Here is a 23,946-nt window from a genome sequence, read left to right on the forward strand (position 1 = left end):
TTATATAAGGGGTGATATTTGGTACACTAGCAATGTATTTTTTTTCTTTTATAAGTAGTTTTAAAAAATTGCCACGTGTCTTTTGTAAAAATATATTTTACTATACCCTTAAAGGACACTTGTCAATCCCGACCTTTACTTGTGGAGTCTAAAAACTTTCTTGACAAATGTACTAAATATTATTCATATATATAATAATTTTTTTATGTTACAAAGATTTTCTTTTGAAATTTATTCGATATTAAATATAGGTAGAGCAATAATGAACTTGTACTGTAATACTATTGAATATGTGTTTGATCCTTAGATTTATAGTTTTAAATTATTTTATTTAAATACGATATAAAATATGAAAAGATAAAAATATCATAATAATAAATTAATTATAGTTTAAAAGAAAAAATACTTCTATAATTTTATAATTAAGTTGACGACTCAATTAATAATAATATCGATACAATAAAGTGTTTAAATATAAGTATTAAATTAAAATTATTATATATATATATATATATGAAAAATAATGTCACAAATTAAATAAAATTTATATCAAAGGGTGAAGAAAAAGGATTTGTGCATTCAAAATTTCATCGAGAAGGCTTATGAAATCGATTTAAAGGTTTAAATTATCTTATTAGAGGTAATTCACCATCCAAAAGTTTAACTTACATGCAACTTAAGTAAAGTATTACACTACTCAAATTCAATTCGTTTAATAATTCAAACTCATCCTCAAATCAATAATAATAATAAATCTATTATTTTTGAAATAAATATGATTAGTTAAAAATTTAGTCAAGGACGAAGTTAGAAAATTTATCAAGAAATAACCGAAAATAATGTATAATTTTATAAGAATTAAAATATAATTTCACTATTTAATATATTTTATCTTTATATGAGCTAAAATTTTATTATTTTACAGAGAAAAATATAAAATTACCATGTACTATTTTAAAATTTTATAAATTTCAAAAAGTAAACCATTTTAGGGAGGATAAACCCTACCTACGTTTCTGCTACCGCCCTTCATTTCAAGGTAAGCAAGAAATAAAAACCAATTCGAGCCATCACATTATTTGGAATATAAATTTAAAATTACGGTTGCTAAAATTAATTTAATTTAATTTTTATTTAATTAGTATGATGTGAAAATGATGATTCTATATTAAAATTAACTTAAAAGTGTTATATAAAATTATTTTTTGAAATATAATATATAAGAGTTATGATTAATTTTTATTTACTTGAATTTTAAGAAATATTTATAATTTATTTTAAAAATTTTACAAAACAATATTTAAAAACTATAAAATAAAGATAATATTATTAAAATAAACTCCAAAACCTAAAATTAAAACCGAAATGAATTATGAAGATAGTAAAAAAAAACTCCGAGGAATCAAATTGGGCCGTAAAACAGTTAAAAAGGCTAAAAAATCTCAAGTCGGACCGGATATTAGACACGTGGGTAATTGGCCCATTTACGTTAAGATTCTAAAAATCGAACTCGACGACAGCTCCTCTATATATACCCCTGGCCTCTGCAACCAAATTTCAGTTTAATTTGTCGCTCGTTTTCCAGCACTTAAATAAAATTTTCACAATTTTTTTATAAAAATTCAGATAAATGTATATTTTTTAATTTTAATTTTTTTCTGTTAATTTCCCTCTTTTATTAACCATCAAACCGAAATTTTGTTCTTTCCTCTAATTCTTTTCTCTCTCAGTTCAATCCCCAAAGCCCTTAAAGAACTTCATGGGTTTAGGTTAGGTTAAATTGTTCTGGGTTTTCTTCAGTTTTCTTCGATTTGCAGAAATAAAGAAATATGGGTCACTCTAGCTTCCCAGGTCTTCAATTTCACATATTTTTTCACTTTCATTTCCTTTACTTTGGATTGAATTGTAAAGCCCCATTTGTTTTTTATTCTTTTGAGCAGATGAAGATGACGATGAAGAAGAATACGAGGAGGAAGCTGGTGGGAGTAATCGGCTTCTGGGTTTTATGTTTGGAAATGTCGATAACTCCGGTGATCTTGATGCTGATTATCTTGATGACGTAAGTTTTCTTTTATAATTTGATCCCCTTTTCTTCTCGGAGCTTAAATTGTTGGCAATTTATGCGTTTATGAAGCCTTTAAAGTTCGTTCTTTGCTTACTTTGTATGTTAAGTAGTATGTGGAATCCCAAGTTCTTGATGGGTTTGGAATGTGCAACACTTCGCCTTTTTGGTGGAGCTGGGTTTGGATGAGGGCATAGGATAAAATGAAGCTGATGTGAGGAAGGAGAGTGCAACAGTTTGCCTTTTATGCTTCTTTTTGTTTTTGCTGGAGAAGTAAATGTACTTATTTTAGTGTTTAAGGAGCAATTAGGATTTAGGCTTATATTAATTTGGATTTTGCACCTGAAGAGTGGTGGAACGGAAGCATCTTGATGCTGCAGTGAACTATTTCTAATTGAGTTTAGAATGAAGTGCATGGTGTGCAAAAGTTCATTTGATTTGATGAATCGCTAAATGTAATTTAAATACAGAGAATAACCATGTTTTTTATAAACTCGCTTGTTCTGCAAATTCCTGTCAAAATCAACTCCATTAAATATGAATCAAGTTAATGAAACTCTTACAAGTTTGGAGAAATAAACTCGCCAATCTCATCTAGTTCAATTACAAGACTCAAGCCATGTAAAATAAAGGCCATAGAAAAGAATGTTCTGTAACTAAATTAGGATAAAATTCAGACTAGTGAACCCAAGCAAATTAGTCGAAAGCACTAATGATACTGACACATCATTTAACATTTAAACTAACAAAAAAAAAAAAACTTGTGGCACTGGATTATATATGGGAATTATAAATGATGTAATAATTATTTGAGGTTAGCTTCCTTTGGATCTGAAGGACTTTGTCTCTGTTAAAGGACCCACGATTTCGCTTCATACTTCTTAGCTCTTCCTGAACCTGATAAACCTTGCAAGAGATAACATGCTAATTCGGCTTGCACTGTCTATTTAAGCTGTTAGTTTGATGTTTGGCTGAGGATTTTCATTTTCGTACTGTTTTTTCCCCTGTTAAGTATCTTTTTCTTCTTAGCAGCTTCATTACAGATAACAAACTTTATTTCTTCCAGGATGCAAAGGAACATCTCGCTGCGGTAGCAGACAAGCTGGGTCCATCTCTTACAGATATAGATGTATGTTGTTCTATTATGGGTTATCTCTTCCCCCTAAGAATCTATGATTCATAATAAATAAATAAATAAATCTAATGCAGGCTATAATAAATAAATAAATAAATCTAATGCAGGCTATCTTCTATAGTGTTTCATTATTATTTTTAAGTGAGGGCTTGTTTTGCTAATGACACTGTTTGATTGTCAGTTGTCAGAAAAATCACCGCACACTCCAGCTGATGCCGCTGACCAAGGTGATGTTGTATGGCTGGGAAATCTATCTCATGCATTTTTGATGTTCTGTTAATTTGTTTGTTTCTTCAACTTGTTGACCATGCTTTATTTATGCTGGCTCCGTATGAATAATCTTTAAGATGCTTTATGGGAACTTCTCTGCCTGTTGACTGAAGTTAGTGTTTGGTGATAAAAAGCCCACTTGATACTTGATGGAGCTGTTTTCCTGGTCTTGAGTCTACTTTCTGAATGATAGTTGATTCATTTTTACTTAATGAAGGATTCGACTGGAAACTTTTTCATTTTACTGTCGGGGGTACTGATTTCTGATCGAATTAGTGTCGTGATTATAAAAATGATATTGGAAAGTTAAAAGTTTCCTTTATTAATGTGCTTGAATGCATATGGCATTGTCCGGGCATAGAGTGAGAGCTAGTTTCAACTGCAAACCATAATGTTTCTAGGAAACTTAGTGCTTACAGAATAACTTTTGATTGGGTATAGATTCCATGATTTGCTTTCCCTAACTACTACTGAACTGGTGGCTAGGCGGCCTTGTAAAGGCTGCTTTGCATTCATGAGCAATTACCCTCAGCCAAAAACCATAAGAATGATATAATGAAGCATAGAATATTTGCTATCATGCTTGCATAAGCCAGTTCTTGAGATTGAAAATCAAAAAGGGTTTTAAATTTAATGCCCCAGCGGAGCCTACTATTTTGGTCTTGTCTCCTATTGGTAATCCTCATAATTCTGAGTGATTTTCTTAGTTTTTTTCCTTTCATCAGGATACGTGCCTCTATGTGTGATGTGTTTCTTCTATATTTGTTATTTTCTGGAATGTAGATTACTCATTTTTAATCTTTTTATTAAAAGGCTATGGAGGCTATATGTCATTGCTTGGACAAGTTGTGTTGCTCAAAGGGTTTTATGCCTCACAACAATCTGGTGTCTATCACTCGTCTAATATTCTGATTATGTGTTCAATGTGGTTTCTCTATGATAGATTATGATGAGAAGTATGAAAATGCTATTGACTATGAAGATATTGATGAGGAGTATGAAGGTCCAGAGATTCAAGCTGCTACTGAGGAGGACCATTTACTTCCCAAAAAGGAATATTTTAGTGCTGATGTTTCTTCTGCTTTGGAACCTAAAGCCTCCGTGTTCGATGATGAAAATTATGACGAGGATGAGGAAAGTGAAAAAGAACAAGAGGTGGTAGGTAAGCATAGACAAGGTTCAAATTGTTTATATGGTTCACCATTGAACTGCAGTATTTTTCTAGTTCAGTAATGATTAATTCTATCTGGCAGTATATTCAGTTTTTTTTTTTTGAGAAAAAATATCTTAACTGATAATCATTGTAGTGACAATCCAATACTCTTAGTTGGGTGCCTTTGCTCATATTTAGGGTCTTGAATGTTTGATAACAACTATCTCATCCCTGAGTACCTTTCATATAATCTTTTGATCGATAGGTCTTTTTTTGTCTGAAGAGAAAAGAGTTTGATGTTGGCAAATTAATCGTGTTCATTATTCTAGACAGTAGGTCTTTTATACTATTAAATATATCTAATAGAAGGTTGCCTGTTTCGTTTGTAATGATTGTTATAAAAAGTTATGTATTCTACACAACTTGGACTGTGGTTTTTCCTCATTTTTCAATCTTTCTTATTATATTTTATAAATTAAATAAGAAAGTTCAGATTTGGTTATAGGTGGTCAAATTGTCTCTTGTGTAAAAATTTCTTGTAATAGATTTGATGAAATTCTTTTTTTATTTTGCTGCAAAATGTGTGCTACAAATTTGTCTGTGTGAACTGTAGACATGGAATTTTAAGCCTCTTGACATGCACAAAGATGTTATAAAAAGCTGGTTTCTTGTTTGGTTATCTCTTTCTACTGATTAACTGCTAAGTAATGGTTTAATTACTTTCTATACTGGGTTGTGAATATAGACGGATTCACCCCTAGTTATGTACCAACATGATCTTTTTTTATTATTATTACGATATGCTATCTTCTGATTAGTGGAAGTGATATCTTTGTGTCTTCTACATAGTCACTAAATTAACGGAATAAGAAAGAATTGCTAGTTTTATGTGTCTAGGTGATGAACATATGCTTTTCCTTTTTTATGGATTGAATCTACTTGATTATGTATTTAATTACATATATTGAGTTACATTCTCTTTATATATCTCCTTTTCCTTTTTTATCTGATGTATATAATCTATTCCCACTAAGGTAATTTAAGTTAAGCTCTCTTACATGCTTGTTTGTTTAGGATCAACTAGCAGTGGTTACTTTGTTCTGGTTCTAGTTAATTTACAAACTGATTAGCTTACGTATTTTCTTTGTGAGAAATGAGAAAGTGAATAGCTTACATATTAATCTTGTTTTTTATAGAGAAAGTTTATTTCTTTTATGTGATATCTTTTCACTTATTTTAGAATGTCCTTAATTCTTTTCCATGTGCTTTTCTTGGAAACCCAAGCAATCCTTGGTCGGGTGCTTTTATGGCATCTTTCACCTTTGATTGCAGTGTTTATGACAAACCTATCTTTTTTCTTTGCTTGACTGAATTTTGGCACCTTTTTTCAGTTGAGCAGGAAGAGCATCTTGCAGCAACAGTTGAAGTGGAGAAATCTCCTGGGCATGATGTACATTGTGGCTCTTCAGACAGTGAAGATCAAGTAGATGGTACTGAAGATCTTCAGGTGCCTATTCAGTGTAGTATTTGGCTCTTAATATTATTGTCTTTAGAATTTAAGTGTAATTTGTCTTTTAGAAGTGTGAGAAATATTTGGACAACCATGATTTTCTGTGGGCAGATATTCCTTTTGGATTGTCATTTCAAAGAAAATTTAAGTTGTGTAATGAAGTGAGGTCTAAGCCTTTTAAAGTTGTTCAACACAATAAGGCCCCCTAATTAAATGTTAATTTTTCAATATATAGATTTAAGACAATGTTTTGGTTTCTATTAACTAGCACAATGTTTATTTCTTATGTATTAAGGCATCAGGGTTATATTTGGTTTTTTGCTAAAGTAGGGTCTAGCTGTAAACTCTCATGCTGTTACTTCCATTTTGGTCTAATAATAGAGGGCTTCAAGCATTATCCCTCTAATTGCTTTTGTTATAATGACATGTTTGTACAAGAAGTTATTGTATTCACCCCCCTTCCTGACTGCTCTTTGAGAGGTTGGTATCTGATTTCAAATGTTGCTTTTAATAACTTTACTGGACATATTTCGCAACAAGGTTGCTGTTCAGAAACTTAGAGTAGGAAATTGCTTTTATTTTTTCATGATTGCTTAGTTAGTTCTGTTTCTTTAAGTTCTCAACTATGACAAACTCTAACAGGAAATGTTTTTTTTTTTTTTTTTTGTAAATCAGTTCTTGATTTTGATTTGATAAGGAAAAATGGATTTTATTCTAAATGTTGCAACAGGAGGAACCTGATGCTCCAGAAGAGCCTTTGGATTCTAAAAGTTCCACACCTCTGCCTGTTTTATGTGTAGAAGATGGTATGGTAATCTTACGGTTTTCAGAAATATTTGGTATTCATGAGCCCTTGAAGAAAGCGGCCAAAAGAGACCGTGGCTATTTCACTCATAGAGGTGTGTTGTCTATGATAAAATTTTCATACTTAATGTGTTGTTAAATCTAGTAGTGTGTGCATGACATCAATTTTGGAGTTCATATGCACAAAAAAACTTGCACCTTTGGTCTGTGTTCTTGGCCATTGATATGGAACGTTTTATGGCAATAAAAGCAACAGAGGAAAATATATCTTGGTGACTTTAGTTGCCAGTTCCCTAGATCCCTTCGTTTTCACCAGTTGTGATTTTTGGTTTTCCATGTCATTTATCCAGAGAAGTACAAATCTATGGATGCTTCTGATCTTGTTGAAGAGGATGAAGAGGCGTTTCTAAAGGACGCTGGTCAAGGTTTCTCATTTATTGGTTGGGAAAATGCCATCCAACAAGATAGATCTGAATTTACGGATGACGCTTTGGTGAAAGGAGGCTTGGAAATTTCTGAACATAGTGAAGAACATGTTAAGGATAGTTATTCAAATCCAGAGGCAATGAAAGAGGGGGTAGTAGTAAATCTTTCTTCTGGGTTGCAGTCACCTTCACGTCCGAGGTTTTTTCCTCTTGATCAGTTGGACTGGGAAGAACAAATTGTTTGGGACAATTCACCTGCAAGAAGTGACAATTCTTTGGAGAGTCCTGAAATCTGTGTCTCTGATTTGGAGGCGTCAGTTTCAAGAGAGACCATTCCAGAGACGGGGCAAAATCTACTTTCTGAGCAGTCTACAGAATCCTATGAGAAGGACCATGATAGTGGGCTTTGTCATTCCTCTATTGTCTTGGAATCGTTTGACTCAAAAACTTCTTCAGGACCTATGGACCTGCCATTCTTGGAAAGCAGATTCCATCCCCAACTCTTGAGGCTGGGATCGCAGTTGAGAGTAGATTCCTTAAATGATTCTGATGGTAAAACAGATGTTACCATGGACCCAGATAAAAGTGATGTGATGAAGTGTTTTAGAAAACTTACATTGCAAAACAAAGATATAACTGAAGGGTCATGGTTAGACAATATTATATGGGAACCACATAGTGTTATTGCAAAGCCGAAGCTAATTCTTGATCTTCAAGATGAACAGATGCTTTTTGAAATTTTAGATAACAATGAAAGTAAACATCTTCAGCTTCATGCCGGGGCCATGGTCATTGCTCGATCTGCAAAGCCAAGCAGTCGTTCTTCCGAGGTCTCGGATCATAAACATCAATCTGGTTGGCAATTCAATATTGCTAATGATAAGTTCTACTTGAACCGTAAAGTTTCTCAGCAGTTACAATCAAATCCTAATAAACGCATGGCTCATGGTGTCAGAGTTCATCATTCAGCACCTGCACTTAAACTTCAAACAATGAAGTTGAAGTTGAGCAAGTTGGTGTTCTTATTATATCTTTTTATTGTTTCAATTCTTGTATTTTCCTTTGGTAGCTTTGAATACATGCTTATTTGTTTATTTTGTTGTGCTGCTGATATATGTACATAAACTGGCCTTTGCAATTGAGTTGTGTTCAGTTTGAAAATTCATAAAAATTTTGCAGCTCTTTCTCAGGCTTAAATTTATTGGCAATATATGTCGATTTATTCTATCTACTAAAATGAAGTTCAGTTTGTTTTATAAAAGTAGTTTCATCTAATTAGTGAAAAGAGAGTAGAAAGGGTACAGTAAAGGAGAGACTGAAGTCTCTACCTGGTCTGACTTTGTATAACATCCTATGCATGCCAACTACTGGGGAAGGGAAGGAGAGGGTACAAAGGGAGATGGAGTAGAGGGAGAAAGATAATATAAAGTTCCCGATGTTTGGGTTGCTTGAGAAGGGAGCACTAATTTACTGACTTTGTTGGTTAAGAATTTCTAAAGGTAGGAAATGGTAGCCCATAATTTCTTTATGATGGAAATATTAAAACCATCCTCTGTATTGAAAGGATATTGAAACTAGAGAAATTGTAGCAATCTACCCCTCTTCCCTTTAATCAAACAAGTCCCTGGTGCATTATGCTAATGCACCCTTGATTAGCATTTGATTTAATTTTTAGCAATGAGGAAGATTCTGGTATGGCACTATATTATTTATCCAAGAAAAAATTCTCTTTATTGCCCTGGTATTTTTTTAGAACAAAAGCAGAGTCCTTTTGATTGAAGGTTTCTTATATTTGGTTTCTGATTAGAGTAGTTAATAGCTCATTAGCGACTGTTGGCTGCCAATCTTGGCACAATCTACAGGATTTTCACTATTAAAATTGCTCTTGGGTAGGTTGTTGCTGTTGTCTAGCAGAATAAGCCTTGATCTTGCATATTTGTTATCATCTCTCTCTATGTTATTGCTTTTAAAATTCTTTAGAACAATGTCATGCTATATTGGTGTATTCCTGGTTAAACATTTTGTTTTATATTACTTCTAGCTCTTTCACAATACTTGCTTTGCAATACTGTGAATATAATGTTCATTGCCTGAGATTTCAGCTTTTGAGTTTAATCTGTGACCTTGCAGTAAAGATTTAGCAAATTTTCACCGCCCAAGAGCAATATGGTATCCGCATGACATCGAGGTTGCTGTCAGGCAACAAGGGAGGCTGCCAACACAAGGACCCATGAAAGTCATATTGAAGAGCTTGGGAGGCAAAGGTAGCAAACTACATGTTGATGCTGAGGAAACGGTCTCTTCTGTAAAAGCAAAGGGTTCTAAAAAGCTAGGTACTCAAATATCAGTTTTATTAGCTATGAACCAGAAGATGTTTGCTCTTTTTAAGTTATTGCTTTATGAACTTTATGATGTCTGGATATCTGAAGGATCTTAAAAGTTCATTATGGGATTATATTATTGTAGATTTCAAGCCATCAGAAACAGTGAAAATATTTTATCTTGGGAAGGAGCTTGAAGACGATATGTCTCTTGCCGCCCAAAATGTTCCTCCAAATTCTCTGCTTCATCTTATTCGCACAAGAATACATTTGTGGCCAAGGGCACAAAAACTTCCGCGAGAGAACAAGTCTTTACGGCCTCCTGGGGCATTTAAGAAAAAATCTGATCTTTCTGTGAAAGATGGTCATGTCTTTCTTATGGAGTAAGTTTCAACGCCATTTTATGTCCTGTTAATACATTTTAAAATCTTGTGTTATGGCATCTTCCCAATGGAGCATAGTAGTAGCATATGATCCATATAGTTAATCCTATGTAGTAGAGGAAGGTTTATTCTTTCCTACCACTTGGGAAGATTGGGCATGATGTTTGAGCAGATATGCCAGGCTAGGTATTAATGTACTGGTTATGTGATGGTTTCTGATGTTTTTAACTGTTCTCATGTTCTCCACGCTCTGGTTTGACCTAGCCATTATCTGATGAAACATTTGAAGCTTGTGTCTGTCCATCTTTTATACTATAAACTGCTAAACTCTGGAAGCTTTCAATGTGGAAGCACATGTATAATTTTGAAGTAAATACCCTAAAATACCATAAATTGTCTCTGTAGTCTGAAATAAACATGTTCTGTTATTTGAATTTCTGGGTTTGATAGATTTTGTTTACTTACTTTTGATGGAGAGAATTTAAACATAACAAAGATCCTTGTTGAGCTAATTTTCACATAATGGAAATTAGTTCTACACCATTTCTGTTATGTTGTGGGTTAGAACAAGAAATAATAGGACTAGACCTTGTTATCTTTTTAGTAGCATTTCTTAGCATTAGCTGTTAATTTTTTCTTCTCCCTTGGAAGGATATAAATTAAGCATTTTCAATTATTGTAAATGCTTCCTATTTATTACTATTATTATTATTATTATATGAACAATTTTCATTATCATGAATTTAGGGTTCTTGTGAAAATAGGTATATTTCAGATGGAATTCTCAAGAGACCTTCACTATTTTTTCACGGTTCAGGTACTGTGAGGAGAGGCCTTTACTTTTGAGCAATGTGGGGATGGGTGCAAACCTGTGCACCTACTATCAGAAAACATCTTCGGGTGATCAAACTAGTGGATTGTTACGCAATGGAAACGAAACCTTGGGAAATGTTCTGCTTCTAGAGCCAGCTGATAAATCACCTTTTATTGGAGATATCAAAGCTGGCTATAGCCAGTCATCTCTAGAAACAAACATGTACAAGGCTCCCATATTTTCCCACAAGGTGCCATCAACTGACTTCCTATTGGTTAGGTCACCAAAGGGAAAGCTTTCCATACGACGTATTGATAGGATTGCTGTTGTAGGACAACAGGTTTGTTTCAGCTATAGGTTTTTCTGCATGTAGCCTTCCATTAATTCTACGGAGTTGTTGCAATTTGGTGCTGATTACATTCAGGTTACTGATTTTGTGCTGCATGTGACTTGTTCTGCCCATATGGTCGATTGATGTGTTGGCTGCCTGTCTACACCTGTATTAGCATTGCCCTTGTTGAAATCTGTTAGCCAGGATGGAACTGGCATTTATAAAGAAATCTTAACCTGCATGGAGCCTGTTTTCTTCCTGTTATATTATTAGTTATATGCTTTGTATTTGTGGCCAGATATGAGTAAATTTTTAGAGAAGAGATGTAGAATGTTTAGCATCCATTCAATTTTAGGGCATGGCCTGTCCAGTGATCAGCTTGGTTTAACCTTCAAATAAGGACTGGATGCTGTAGTCTATGATGTGCTTGACATATATTTTTAATTAAGTAGACTACCATTGAATTCCTTGCTAGAATCAATAGAGTTGAATCCATTCATCATGTGTTTACGGGGTGTGAGTTTTTCTGGAACAAGCAAATATCCTATGGTCACTTTTGTGTTGTCAGAAATTTAAATTTTGCATAGTTCTCTTCTCTAACTTAAACTTTGTGTGAACAATTGCAAGTAACAGTAATTATTTGTAAGTTGACGGTGGACAAAGGACAAAGAGACTAGATTGAGGCTTCTATCTGTGGTTGGGGCTTGGGGTACTTGTATGTGAATTTATGCACATTGTGTTTATGCATAGAGTGAAACGCATGTTTATGAACATAGGTTTCTGATGCTAACAGATTGTTAATTTAACTTCGGCACCATTTTTGTTAAACTATGGGAAGTTTTCCGTGCTAAGTAGTTCCAGCTCGAGAATTATCTTGTCTGCTCCAATGGAAGATGGTACATCTTTCAGTTAGGGATGTTAAATGCATAAGTTTTGATGCTTATTTCATACCCATATTGAGGTTGGGGTTTCTTAGCCCATTTCTAATTGGTTTTCAGTTGGATGCTTAGCAAGGTCTTAGTGAATAGGCTGGTTGTTGTTTGTTACTTTTTGTTCCGCCAGTCCTGCAATTTTCAAGATAAATCCATCTAGTAGAGGATGGTATGTGCACATTAGTTCATTTGAGTTTATATAATGTGCCCTGTTAGTTTGTTAAGGAATCAGCATACTGCATATTTCCCTTTCTGATTTATCCAATTTTCCTTACGCAGGAGCCTCTCATGGAGGTATTTGCTCCTGGATCAAAGAATATTCAGACATATCTTATGAACAGAATGCTGGTTTATGTGTATCGGGAGTTTTCCGCATCTGCCAAACGTGGTTTGATTCCATTCATGGGTACAGATGAGTTGTTTACTCATTTTCCGAACCTTTCAGATGCAATTGTCCGGAAAAAGCTGAAGGAATGTGCTTATTTGCGGGTAATTTTTGTAGTTTTTTTTTTTTTTTGAATTCTGGCTAACTAAAAAGTTGCTTGATACCTGCTTTATATTCCTATTTATGTCTATGATCCTCAAGTTTTAATGCTTATTACTTTTCTGATTCATTCTTCTATTATCTCCTGTTGACTTATTTGCTACACCTGCCTACTTTGCATCTTAGAGGGATAAAAATGGACGACAGATTTGGTCCATGAAGCCAGATTTCCACATTCCACCTGAAGGTGTTCTTAGGAAGTTGGTGTCTCCGGAGCATGTGAGTTTCACTATCTTTGTCTTATTTGTTTCTTTCTCTTTGCCTTGTATATTTGAGTCCTATGTTATAAGTGCAAGCAGAATTAAGATGTAGGCAAATTGCTTTTACAATATAGAAAAGGTATTTAGAAGGTATTTAGAATTAATTTAACAATGCTGGCTCAGTTGCAGCAAACATTTGTCTCAATAGTTCATGCATGAAGCCCTTTCTCTACCCTTAAACGAAATTATGTATATGTATATATTATATATTTCTCCTGTTAGATATGGTAAAACATTGGTTTGTGTGTTTGGTGGATAATATCAAATAACATGCCTTTACGATAGTATCTGCTTGGTTGTTGATTTTACACTTATTTTGGTATTTTCCTTATGTGTACCATATGAACCAACAAGCTTTATACCTTCTTTTCGGTGTTTTTATTGTCCTTAAAAACTATTGTGGAAGATAATTGAATAGTAAAATAAAATTTTCCTCCGCAAGGTTCTGCATTTCTACCCCTTCTATTAATTTTTTATCCATATGTGAAATCAATATGCTTTTATTTCCATCTATTGGAGAATAAAAACATAATGAAAAACAAGATGATTTGTTATTGATTGTGGCCCTTTCATGATTCAAAATGTGTATTATGAAGTGAGAACATAGAAAGGCTATGAGGTTAGAAATGCATGCGCTTCCATATATTTCACCTATCTTGATTTTTTAATTTCTCAATCTTGTTCAGGTGTGTGCCTATGAAAGCATGCAAGCTGGCTTGTATCGGCTTAAACATTTAGGAATTACACGACTAACAACTCTTACCAGTGTTTCATCTGCGATGAGTCAACTCCCTGATGAAGCTATAGCTCTGGCTGCTGCATCACACATTGAACGGGAGCTGCAGATAACTCCATGGAATCTGAGCAGCAATTTTGTTGCATGTACAAGCCAGGTAAATACAACTTCTGCTAATAAAAAAGCACTTGACTTTTTGCTTTTCAAATAGATAAAAGCAACAAAATCGCATCTTATGAAGTTGACCTTTCCAATAATATTCTTTAAAATGTTTTGATTGGGAAAGTGGCTTGTTAAGTAAGAATTTGCTGTTTTATTGTATCATTACTTTCTACTTTTCCCTTTTTCCAGGACAGAGATAATATTGAGCGCCTGGAGATAACTGGTGTTGGTGATCCTTCTGGTCGAGGTTTAGGATTTAGCTATGTCCGTACTGCTCCAAAGGCTCCTGTGTCAAATGCTGTGATGAAGAAGAAAACAGCAGCTGCTCGTGGAGGTTCTAGTGTGACTGGTACGGATGCTGACCTCCGCAGATTAAGCATGGAGGCAGCACGAGAGGTCAGTTTTTATTGCAGAAACACATTTATTATTGAAGTCTGACAGAAATTTGTCAAATTTCTTTTGCCATTTTGATATTACCTATAGTTACTATAGCTTTTAGGTGGTGGTGGATATTCTATGATGTTACATCTTCATAATGCTATGTCGTATGTACAAGATATAAATTAGTTGTCTCTAAGCTGCTGCATCTGTCAAAATATGGAGAAAGCCTGCAACTTTTCATTTAAAGAAGCTTAAGACTCGAGAAGTTTTCATAATTCAGGTCTAGAATCAAGATAAATAAAGACAACTTCTGATTTTGTTGTTAATGAGCTTTTGTTTTCTTGTTGTCTGTGGTATGCATGCTGAAGGTCAATAATATTGGAATAAAAGCATTCAAGTATGAATGTTCTGACATGTTTGAGTTCAGGCAAAAAAGAAACTTTCAAATTTACTGCAAAAATATTTAAATTGATGATGTGAACATTGAAATCAATTATCTAGTTTGCTAAGGCAACAGCTTTTGCTTTATTCTTTCAATCGTTTTTGCTTTTCTGAAGAGGAATAAGGAGGGTGGTGTGGGGTTTTATAATAGAGTTTCTAGACAAATCTTAAGTCTGAATTGCTTCTATCCTAATTGCTTGAGTAAGTACATGTCTAATAGTGCAGTTAGTTATACATGACATGTAGCTGAACAGCAGTGTAATGTCTGAAAGTAATAGGTTCAATATCAAGGACCATCAGCGATCTCTTATCTTTTGCCCTTGTCATGACTCCAAACTGAACTTTTTATATAGCATAATCAATTATCTAGTTTAACCAAGTTCAGTTTTCAATTCTTACTGCAATGATATATTGTTTTGAACAATTTGTTGTTTCCAAGATAATAAATTTAGGTAAAAATGGTTGACTTGTTGCCCTTTTATGTTTTTACAGATGTGCTGTAAATTTTTTGTTTGTATCTGTTGTCTCTTAAACTGCTTTTTCTTTTTACCAGGTACTTTTGAAGTTCAATGTTCCTGATGAAGTGATTGCAAAACAAACTAGGTGGCATCGTATTGCAATGATACGCAAGCTCTCAAGTGAGCAAGCTGCATCAGGAGTCAAGGTTGATCCAACAACTATAAGCAAGTATGCACGGGGACAGCGAATGTCCTTTCTTCAGTTACAACAGCAGACCAGAGAAAAATGTCAGGAAATATGGGATCGCCAAATTCAGTCTCTTTCAGCTGTTGATGGTGAAGAAAATGAAAGTGATTCTGAGGCAAATAGTGATCTTGATTCCTTTGCTGGCGACCTAGAAAATTTGCTTGATGCAGAGGAATTCGAAGAAGGGGAAGAAGGTAACAACAATAACAAGGTTGACAAAGCAGATGCTGTTAAGGGGCTCAAGATGAGAAGACGTCCCTATAAGGCTCAGGCAGAAGAAGAAATTGAAGATGAGGCTGCTGAAGCTGCTGAATTATGTCGTTTACTCATGGATGGTATCAATTATTTCATCCCCACAGTGTTTATTCTTATTTCTTTTGCTGAAAAGAAAATAAACTTAGCCTTAAGAAGCTCAATTTGTTCCCTTGGTTTGTGAAACTAGTGTCCTGGAAAATACTCTCTGGATTCCCAATGTCTATTGCTGCAGAAAATACAGTGGTCACCCTGACTTGAGTTTTTGAAAATAAATTGTTATTGCAATAATTAGCTGTGTTTTACAGAAGTTACATTTATTGCTGAAATGACTGTTAAATTAACTTCTTAAATTGACTCTTGTTTCTTTAAAGTTAGTTCGAATCCTTGAATTCCTCAAACTTACTCTTGCTCACCTGTTAATGTTCTATTTGCACAATCTCTATTGTGAGTCAAGAAAATTATTGTAGTGTGTTTTACTTGTATCATCTGAATATTCTGTTAGGAGAATAAATATTTATGATTTATGTAATTGACCAACTCCTCTCCTTGTTAGATGAGGATGACCAAAAGAAGAAAAAAAAGAAGAAAAACAAAGCTGTTACAGAAGATGCTGGGTTGACTTTCGGCTTACAACCACGCATTGGTGTTGAGAGTTTACAACGTGTTAAGAAAACAAGCATAATTCCCAAGCAAATTGTTCGTTCTACTCAATCTAATGGGTCATATCCTATGAATGAGAATTTTGTCAAGGATACAAAGGATGTAAGACAAGTAACCTTAATTATGTGGATTAATCATATTACCTGTTTTGACATATTCTGTCTAGTCTTTGCTCTTTGGGAAGCTTTGCCCATGTTAAAGATGCATAAGGGTTTTAGTGACTGAGGTGTGCTTTGATGGCAGATTGAAAGTAGAATTTTTAAAGGAAGCGTGTCTGGAAAGTTGAAAGGAATGAAAAAAAATGGTATGCCAAGCACAGGTCCATTAACTAAAGTCAAAATATTGGGAGACAATGTCAAGGCAAGTGCGCTCTTCTCTTCGTCTTTCTTTTTCTTCTTTTTAATAGAAAGACAGGTGAGCTTGTTGATATCATATTGAGTATATTCTGTAGATATTGCATGAGCATTGTTTTTGAATTTCTTGTCATTTGTATTTCAACCTGGGAAGTTCTTTAGCATTTCTTCTTTGTATGCTTATGTTATGTAGAGTATTAGATATCTTTTTCTTATTCTAAACTACTTCACTTTCCTATTTTAAATCAGTTGTTCAAGGAGAAGAAATCATCGAGAGAAACTTTTGTCTGTGGAGCTTGTGGTCAGGTATGCAACTTATCGAGGTAGTGTGACTCTTAATTTTTTATTTTCTAGGACAATATAATCGACCGTTATCTTTTGGTGGACTAGCTTGGACACATGAGGACCAACAAGCACTGCCCCAAGTATGGAGAAGATCCAGAAACGCAGGTTGAAGCTACTGAGTTGGAAAAAACTCCTGGGAAATCAACTTCGCTAGAACCCTCTGGTCAGTCCCAATTGAAGATGATGAAAAAGAAGCTCATAACTAAAAGTGCGACAAAGATAGCAGTTGTAGAAGCTTCGGAGGGTGAAAAATCTAGTACAAACACAAAAGCTCTTCCGTTGAAATTCAAATGCTCTACTGATAGGCCGTCTGATAAACTTACTTCTGGAGGGACACAAAGTTCTGACCATCCAGTCACTTCTGATCCAGAAAATGGAGCCAAGTCTGCTGCCAAGGTTAGTAAAATAATTATTTCCAACAGGGCTAAGCCTGATGAAATGCAGGTTGAGTCTCATAAGCTGCCTGTTGTTATACGGCATCAAGTGGATACCGATAGAGGCCAAGCTGAATCCCATAAGAAATCTATTGTTATAAAGCCACCAGCAAACATGGAGAGGGACCAAGTTGAACCTCATAAACCCTCTGTTGTCATACGCCCACCAGCAGATAAAGATAAGGATCAACCTCAAAAAAAAATTATAATCAAGCGACCGAAGGAAGTTATTGATTTGGATCAACTTAGTCAAGAGGGAGGCACTTATCCTGAATACAGGAAAACAAAAAAAATAGTTGAATTGTCAAGCTTTGAGAAGCATGGGAAGCAGGAAAGCTTGCGATTAATGGAGCCAAAAGCAAGACGGAAAGCTAAAGAGGAGAGAAGATGGTGGGAAGAGGAAGAGAAGAGGAGAAATGTGGAGAGAATAAGAGAAGACAGGGCAAGGAAGCTTTATGAGGAAGAAATGAGACTGCTGGAAGAGCGAGAAAGATTTGCTGAGATCACAAGATACACTGAAGACATTCGAAGAGAGAGGGAGGAAGAGGAACGCCAAAAAGCAAAGAAGAAAAAGAAGAAAAAGGCTGAAATAAAAGAGGATTATTTAGAAGACTACAGGACAAGAAGAAATGACAGAAGAGCACCGGAAAGAGATCGAGGTGCAAAAAGGAAACCTGTTGAGTTAGGACGATATGGTGCAGAGTATGTCCCTCCAACAAAGCGGCGCAGAGGGGGAGAGGTAATTACATTTCTTCTTCATTGCTTCCGTTTGCCTTGGTTTTATCTTTTCTTTTATTTCTCTTTTACAACTCCTGATGGTACATGTATCAACTCTAGTATCATGGAAATTGAAACTAGGCTCAGATAATGATCTGGTAGAATTGCAATTGAATTTTGTTCTTTAAGATTGAAAGTTTACGGATAGTTTTATATGCTTTATTTTGTGGCTTTGTTCCATGGTATGTGCATAAACACTATAATGGTCTTTTCTTTTCTTTTCTTTTTGGCTTCGTTCTGTGGTATGTGTGTAAACTACACATTATTGAATTGGTACTGTGGTGGTATTAATACCTCTATAATCACAATGCTATTTTTTATAGTGCAGACGTTCTGAACTCAAATGGGACGGGTGTACTTTAAATTAAATTATTGTGAAAAACAGGGGGATTTAAATATTTTATCTGAAAAGCAGAATCTATGAGTTATTGTAATAGATTTCTGAGCTTAACTACATAATAAGCATAATACTTGATAGATAGTTGGAACCGCATGATTCTGTATTTGATGGAAATTCTGTTTCATGTGTTTGAATGGACACTAAAGGTACATTTGTTGAGGGACTGTAAGGGTGGGTTTGGGGCGGCGGTGTGGTGTGGTGCGGTGCATTTAGCTTACTTTTTGTCTCACGCTACAGTATCGCTACAGTATCTAATCTCACCGCCACCGCTGTTTTTACATAAACCGCAAGTAAACACACCGCTTATCCAAACTCACCCTAAATCTTTGTTATTGTAGAAAAAAAAAGGAAAAAAAAAAAAAGAAAGAAATTTATGTGTGAATCACAAAAAGTTCTGCAATTGTTGTGAATTTTCTGTAATGTTGGCAACAAAAATGAACAAGTATAGCTGTTGTAAACCCGCTAGTAAACCATTCATCATCTGGAAGCCTCTAGTAAATTTTTACAAAATGAGAGTTATGAAGAAATAAAATTATGTAACGAGAGAACTAAATGATTCTTACAAAGGTTTGGAGCATGTAAAGCCGCTTGTAAATTTTCTTATGCCTTAACTATTACCATTAATCAATCAAATTTGCTGCTTAATGTATTCTTCAATTGATTGCCCTGCAGGTTGGTTTGGCCAACATCTTAGAGCGGATTGTAGAAACACTTAGAGATAATACCGAGGTGTCCTATCTGTTCTTAAAACCAGTGTCCAAGAAGGAGGCCCCTGACTACTTGAACATTGTAAAGCACCCAATGGATTTGTCCACGATAAGGGACAAGGTTAGGCGGATGGAATACAAAAATCAAGAAGAATTTAGGCATGATGTATGGCAGATTGCCTACAACGCTCATATCTACAATGATGGTCGTAATCCTGGTATTCCTCCTCTTGCCGATCAGCTTTTGGAGCTTTGTGACTACTTGCTACATGAGTCTTCTGATAGCTTGGCTGAAGCTGAAGCAGGTATAGGGGAAGCTTAATCGGGTAACACATTTAAAATCATTCATCATCTGAAAGCCAAAATTCCCTCACAGTAGAACTGCTGCTTCTCTGGGTATTAGGGGTTTCCAGGCTTTGATGAACCATGGTAATAGAGCTTTGCATATGTATAGTTGAAACCTCTAGTGCTCGAGTTGTTTCAGGCATAAAAAAGAACCTAGTTCATATAGGATTATTATGGTTAAGAAAAAGGGATGATGACAACCTAGGTGACATAGCCAGTAAGGTCGTCTAGAGATGAAAGCTTGTAGTGAAGCAGATCCCAGTTGAAAGCATTTGCTGTTGAGGACTAAAAGACCCCCAAGGCAGTCATTCAGAAGAGCTTCATGTCTGCATACTGTTGGCCAATAGATGAATCATTCCCATGAAAATATGGGACCTATCAGGCAATTATCTTGAAGAGCTTTCATCTTTTGGCATTAATTATGTTTTACTTGGGGGAAGAATCTGAAGCTGGTGGGTGAAATGCTTCAGTTGTTTACAAGATGAAAAAACTTGGGCAGTCAAAAGTCCTTTCCACATAGGTTAGTGTGATTCAAGTTTTATTTAACATTTTTAATAATAACTTGTGAGAGAGAGGGAAGCTGATATATAGTGAAGAATTTTGATGCATAATTGATAACTCTGTACCATAAATATCTATGTAACCTCTAATGTATTCTTCTCCCTTTTTTGTTTCCGATAGTAAAGAATTTTAATTCATTTGTGTTTAATTTTAGTTATTAAAAAAACGAATATAGGATGGAACATTTAAATCAATCAATTCCAATAAATGGGACCCAAGTTTCAATATGATGTGTGAACAGAAATTTAGGTTGTCATATTTGCTTTTCCCCATCATTATGTATTGCTATTTTGAGTTTTGAGCTTTTCCTAGTATAAGAACATGTTTTCTTCCTCTTGTAGTAGCTTTTACAATCCCACAATTTTGTAATTATTTAATCACAATCACAATTTATTAAAAGATTTCATGAATCTCATATAATGATCTGTGAATGAGAATTAGTCAATTATCAACTATAAAATCTTACTGGCAGATTGGTTTAATAGAAATTGATAGCTTACCCTAATCTCAGGACGGATGAATTCAGGTTTAACAATCAATTTGAAAAGTCAAAAGTTACTAAAAGTAGAATCAAATTAGAGACCTTTCTTCTTTGAATTTTCAACAGGAAGAAATTATTGAAATTAATGAAACTAGCCAATAACTTGATGACAATGACAGCAAGCATCACAACTATTCAGCTATTCCTGTACAATAAACTAGCTAAAACATCAATCAGAAATATACACATATATACATGTGTGATAATAGTTTCCTTTATAAGTACAGATTTCCTGCAGAAATTGGAAGTTCCATCGACCCTCCCTCAGATCCTAAGGCAAATTGATTACTTACTCCTGCAACTGAGCATAGGGAGAGTACAGCTGAAAAAAGATAATCAAGCTGAACTTTCAATGTTGATGAGCAATGAAATTTCCCATGGCCTTTCCCTTCCTTTTCATCATTACCGGTCAAAGTTAGGTCGCTAGACCCGTGATCTTCACGTACTGTGAAACCAAGCTTTTCTTCCCGTGGGGACACACTCACTCTAAACTCTTTTCTTTCGCCTTTTTTGCTCTCTCCAAAGCTATAAATAAGTCCCAATATCTACCAATTTTTCCGCATCAAACACAGATTTCCACCAAAAATGGCAACATTCACGGTGAAAAACAGTCTTATTGCTGTCATCCTAGCGCTCATTCTTGCTGGAGCCACGCCTGGAATCATGGTGAAAGCACAGTGTGTTAACAGTTGTGAACAACCAAATGAATGTTGTAGTCAATATGGGTACTGCGGAGAAGGTCCCGAGTTCTGCGGCGCAAACTGCCGAGGGGGTCCTTGTACTAACAATGGTGTTTCAATAGCTGACATCGTTACAGCCGAATTCTTGAATGGGATATTGAATCAGGGCTCAAGTTGCGTAGGCAGAAACTTTTACTCCAGAGAAGCTTTTCTTGATGCTCTCACGTCTTTCACTCGCTTTGCAAGGTCTGGCTTAGTTGAAGATTCCAGGCGTGAGATTGCTGCTTTCTTTGCCCATGCGAGCCATGAAACTGAACGTAACATCTCTTATAATGTCCTTTCAAAAGCATCCTATACGTAGAATTGTTCAATGCTGAGCGATAAGCCGTTATTGTTGTTTCAAGGTTTTTGCCACATAGAAGAGACAGATGGGGCCAAGAAGGATTACTGCAATGAGACATTGACAGAGTATCCATGCGCTCCGGGCAAAGGTTACTATGGGCGTGGACCATTGCAACTATCATGGAACTACAATTATGGACCAGCTGGTTTGGAGCTTGGGTTCGAAGGTTTAGGTGCACCAGAAACGGTGGCCAATGACCCTGTTATCGCCTTCAAAGCTGCCCTATGGTTTTGGACCAGAAATGTTGCAGCAGCCATAAGCCAAGGATTTGGGGCGACCATTGAAGCCATTAATCCAATGGAGTGTGGTGGTAGAGAGCCTCGGAAAGTTCAGTCTCGGATTGATTACTTCACAGGGTATTGTAATCAACTTGGTGTTACTCCTGGGGGTAGTCTCAACTGTTAGTAACAATAACAAAGTTATTTCTTTTAATTGTTTTACTCCAATTTTGATTTTTCTTTAAAAAAAGGTTTTAGAAAGATAATATGGTCATTGAAAATGTGAGAAATAAATGTTTTAAGAAAAATTATTGTGATTTTAATTCCAAAATTTTGGAAATCAATTAATAAATATTGAGAGGAAAATTATTGTCCAGTAATAATCAATTGCGATAAATTTATTCACTGCTTTTTAATTTCAAACATTAACTCTTCCTATTTCTATTTAATTTCCAAAACAAATCATCTTAACAATCTTCAATCAGTATTAGATACAAATATAGATGTTTATCAATCTCCAATTTCAAAATTCAACAAATTTACCCTAATATAGTTTTTATCAATTTTAAAAATAAACAATTAACTCATGCGTTAATGTATAACGTCAATTTTATATAATTTTTATTGGTAACAATTTTAGCTCCAAGGTCTTTATTCTAAATAATTCAATAAATTTAACTTCAATATCTACATATTTCAATAAATATTATAAGCTAAATTTATTAAATCATGACCAAATTAATAGAATTTGTAAATTATGAGAGCTAATCATGTAACATTGACAAAACATATTAGTATGAATGGTTAATTGTCCTTAATTACTCACTTTCAAAAATAACAGAATCAAATTGCTCTAATTTTTTTTTAGAGAGATCAATTTACTAAACCATATAAATTTTTTTACTCTCAATTTTTAAATTTTTTTTATACATTTAATAGTGGATACTCATGTAGAAATATTTTAGCTGGAGCAACATAACTTAATGTGGCCAAAATATAGGCGATTGTTTTCAGCATTGGAAGGGATAGGTGCCAGATAATGCAAAATATTACATTAGAACGTGGATCATAACTCTGAATTTTGTAGACCTTCAATAATTTATCCCAAACTAAAGTGAAAGTGAACAATCATTCCCACAAAAGGAAATTCAATCAAAGAATCATGTTTTTCATCATTTACATTTGTGTCATACAACTTCTTCCTCCTACCTACTAAAATTTGCAGACTATCTTAATCTAAAAAATTTTAAAAAAAAATTTATATAGTGTTGGGTGTACAGTATACTTTGTTTAAGTTCCATGGGTGGTGAACTTTGCCCTAGTGACCAGGTCCTCGAGGACTAGGTCCCGAAGCTAGCCGCTGGAGCCAATACGACATGGTGGATCTTGCCTTGTGGTAAACCGACGAGTAAGTTTCCATATGATTTACGTTTCCCAAATCTTCCCGTAAAACTCTGGCAGCTTCAACGCTCACATCGCTCAACACTGCCATTGATATGACGCATATCATCAAAAGGGTACTTACTTTCCTGCTATTCATCTTCCCCAGACACTACTCTTAAACACCAGAAGAAACAACAAAAAAAAAAAAAGGCTAATAAATCTTTGAAGATTATGTATTGAATATGCAGTAAGAGAAGCTTAATTAGGGTCCTTGGTGTTGTGAATGAAGAGAACTTGGAACTGAATATCAGGTTTATATAGGAATAAAAGAATACAAAGGTTTACAAAGTCATGCTAGAACAGCTAAAATTATCAAATATGTGGGAAAAAATGGTGGGCTTTTTTAGGACTATACAATTCGTGTTGACCAAGGATTTTGTGCTAAGTCATAGCTACAAACTCGTTACTGCCGGGAAAGCTAAAACACTATGTTTAATTTATTTTATTCTGAACTT

General features: G+C 34.7%; 2 protein-coding genes across 2 annotated transcripts; both read left to right on the forward strand.

The window, feature by feature from the left end:
* The first annotated feature begins 1,539 nt into the window (after positions 1 to 1,539).
* Positions 1,540 to 20,354, forward strand: LOC108489097 (transcription initiation factor TFIID subunit 1). The gene is made up of 21 exons (XM_017793376.2): positions 1,540 to 1,851; positions 1,941 to 2,059; positions 3,129 to 3,191; positions 3,379 to 3,424; positions 4,411 to 4,629; positions 6,012 to 6,127; positions 6,861 to 7,029; positions 7,285 to 8,371; positions 9,490 to 9,692; positions 9,826 to 10,063; positions 10,881 to 11,217; positions 12,420 to 12,629; positions 12,811 to 12,903; positions 13,631 to 13,837; positions 14,032 to 14,238; positions 15,218 to 15,704; positions 16,178 to 16,386; positions 16,528 to 16,644; positions 16,887 to 16,943; positions 17,028 to 18,155; positions 19,266 to 20,354. The coding sequence occupies exons 1-21, from the start codon at positions 1,830 to 1,832 to the stop codon at positions 19,620 to 19,622; spliced, it is 5,691 nt and encodes a 1,896-aa protein (XP_017648865.1). The 5' UTR covers positions 1,540 to 1,829; the 3' UTR covers positions 19,623 to 20,354.
* A 930-nt stretch (positions 20,355 to 21,284) lies between these two features.
* On the forward strand, positions 21,285 to 22,431 carry LOC108488865 (endochitinase EP3-like). Its single transcript, XM_017793146.2, has 2 exons — positions 21,285 to 21,744; positions 21,832 to 22,431. The coding sequence occupies exons 1-2, from the start codon at positions 21,333 to 21,335 to the stop codon at positions 22,233 to 22,235; spliced, it is 816 nt and encodes a 271-aa protein (XP_017648635.1). The 5' UTR covers positions 21,285 to 21,332; the 3' UTR covers positions 22,236 to 22,431.
* The last annotated feature ends 1,515 nt before the right edge of the window (positions 22,432 to 23,946 follow it).

This window comes from Gossypium arboreum, chromosome 10 (genome assembly GCF_025698485.1).
Source record: "Gossypium arboreum isolate Shixiya-1 chromosome 10, ASM2569848v2, whole genome shotgun sequence".
NCBI classification, from domain to species: domain Eukaryota; kingdom Viridiplantae; phylum Streptophyta; class Magnoliopsida; order Malvales; family Malvaceae; genus Gossypium; species Gossypium arboreum.

Coding starts and splice junctions, on each gene's coding strand:
- LOC108488865 (XM_017793146.2), top strand. CDS start 21,333: ATGGCAACATTCACGGTGAAAAACAGTCTTATTGCTGTCATCCTAGCG. Junction 21,745..21,831: donor TGCGAGCCATGAAACTGAAC/GTAACATCTCTT, acceptor TGTTGTTTCAAG/GTTTTTGCCACATAGAAGAG.
- LOC108489097 (XM_017793376.2), top strand. CDS start 1,830: ATGGGTCACTCTAGCTTCCCAG. Junction 7,030..7,284: donor TGGCTATTTCACTCATAGAG/GTGTGTTGTCTA, acceptor TCATTTATCCAG/AGAAGTACAAATCTATGGAT. Junction 18,156..19,265: donor AGCGGCGCAGAGGGGGAGAG/GTAATTACATTT, acceptor ATTGCCCTGCAG/GTTGGTTTGGCCAACATCTT.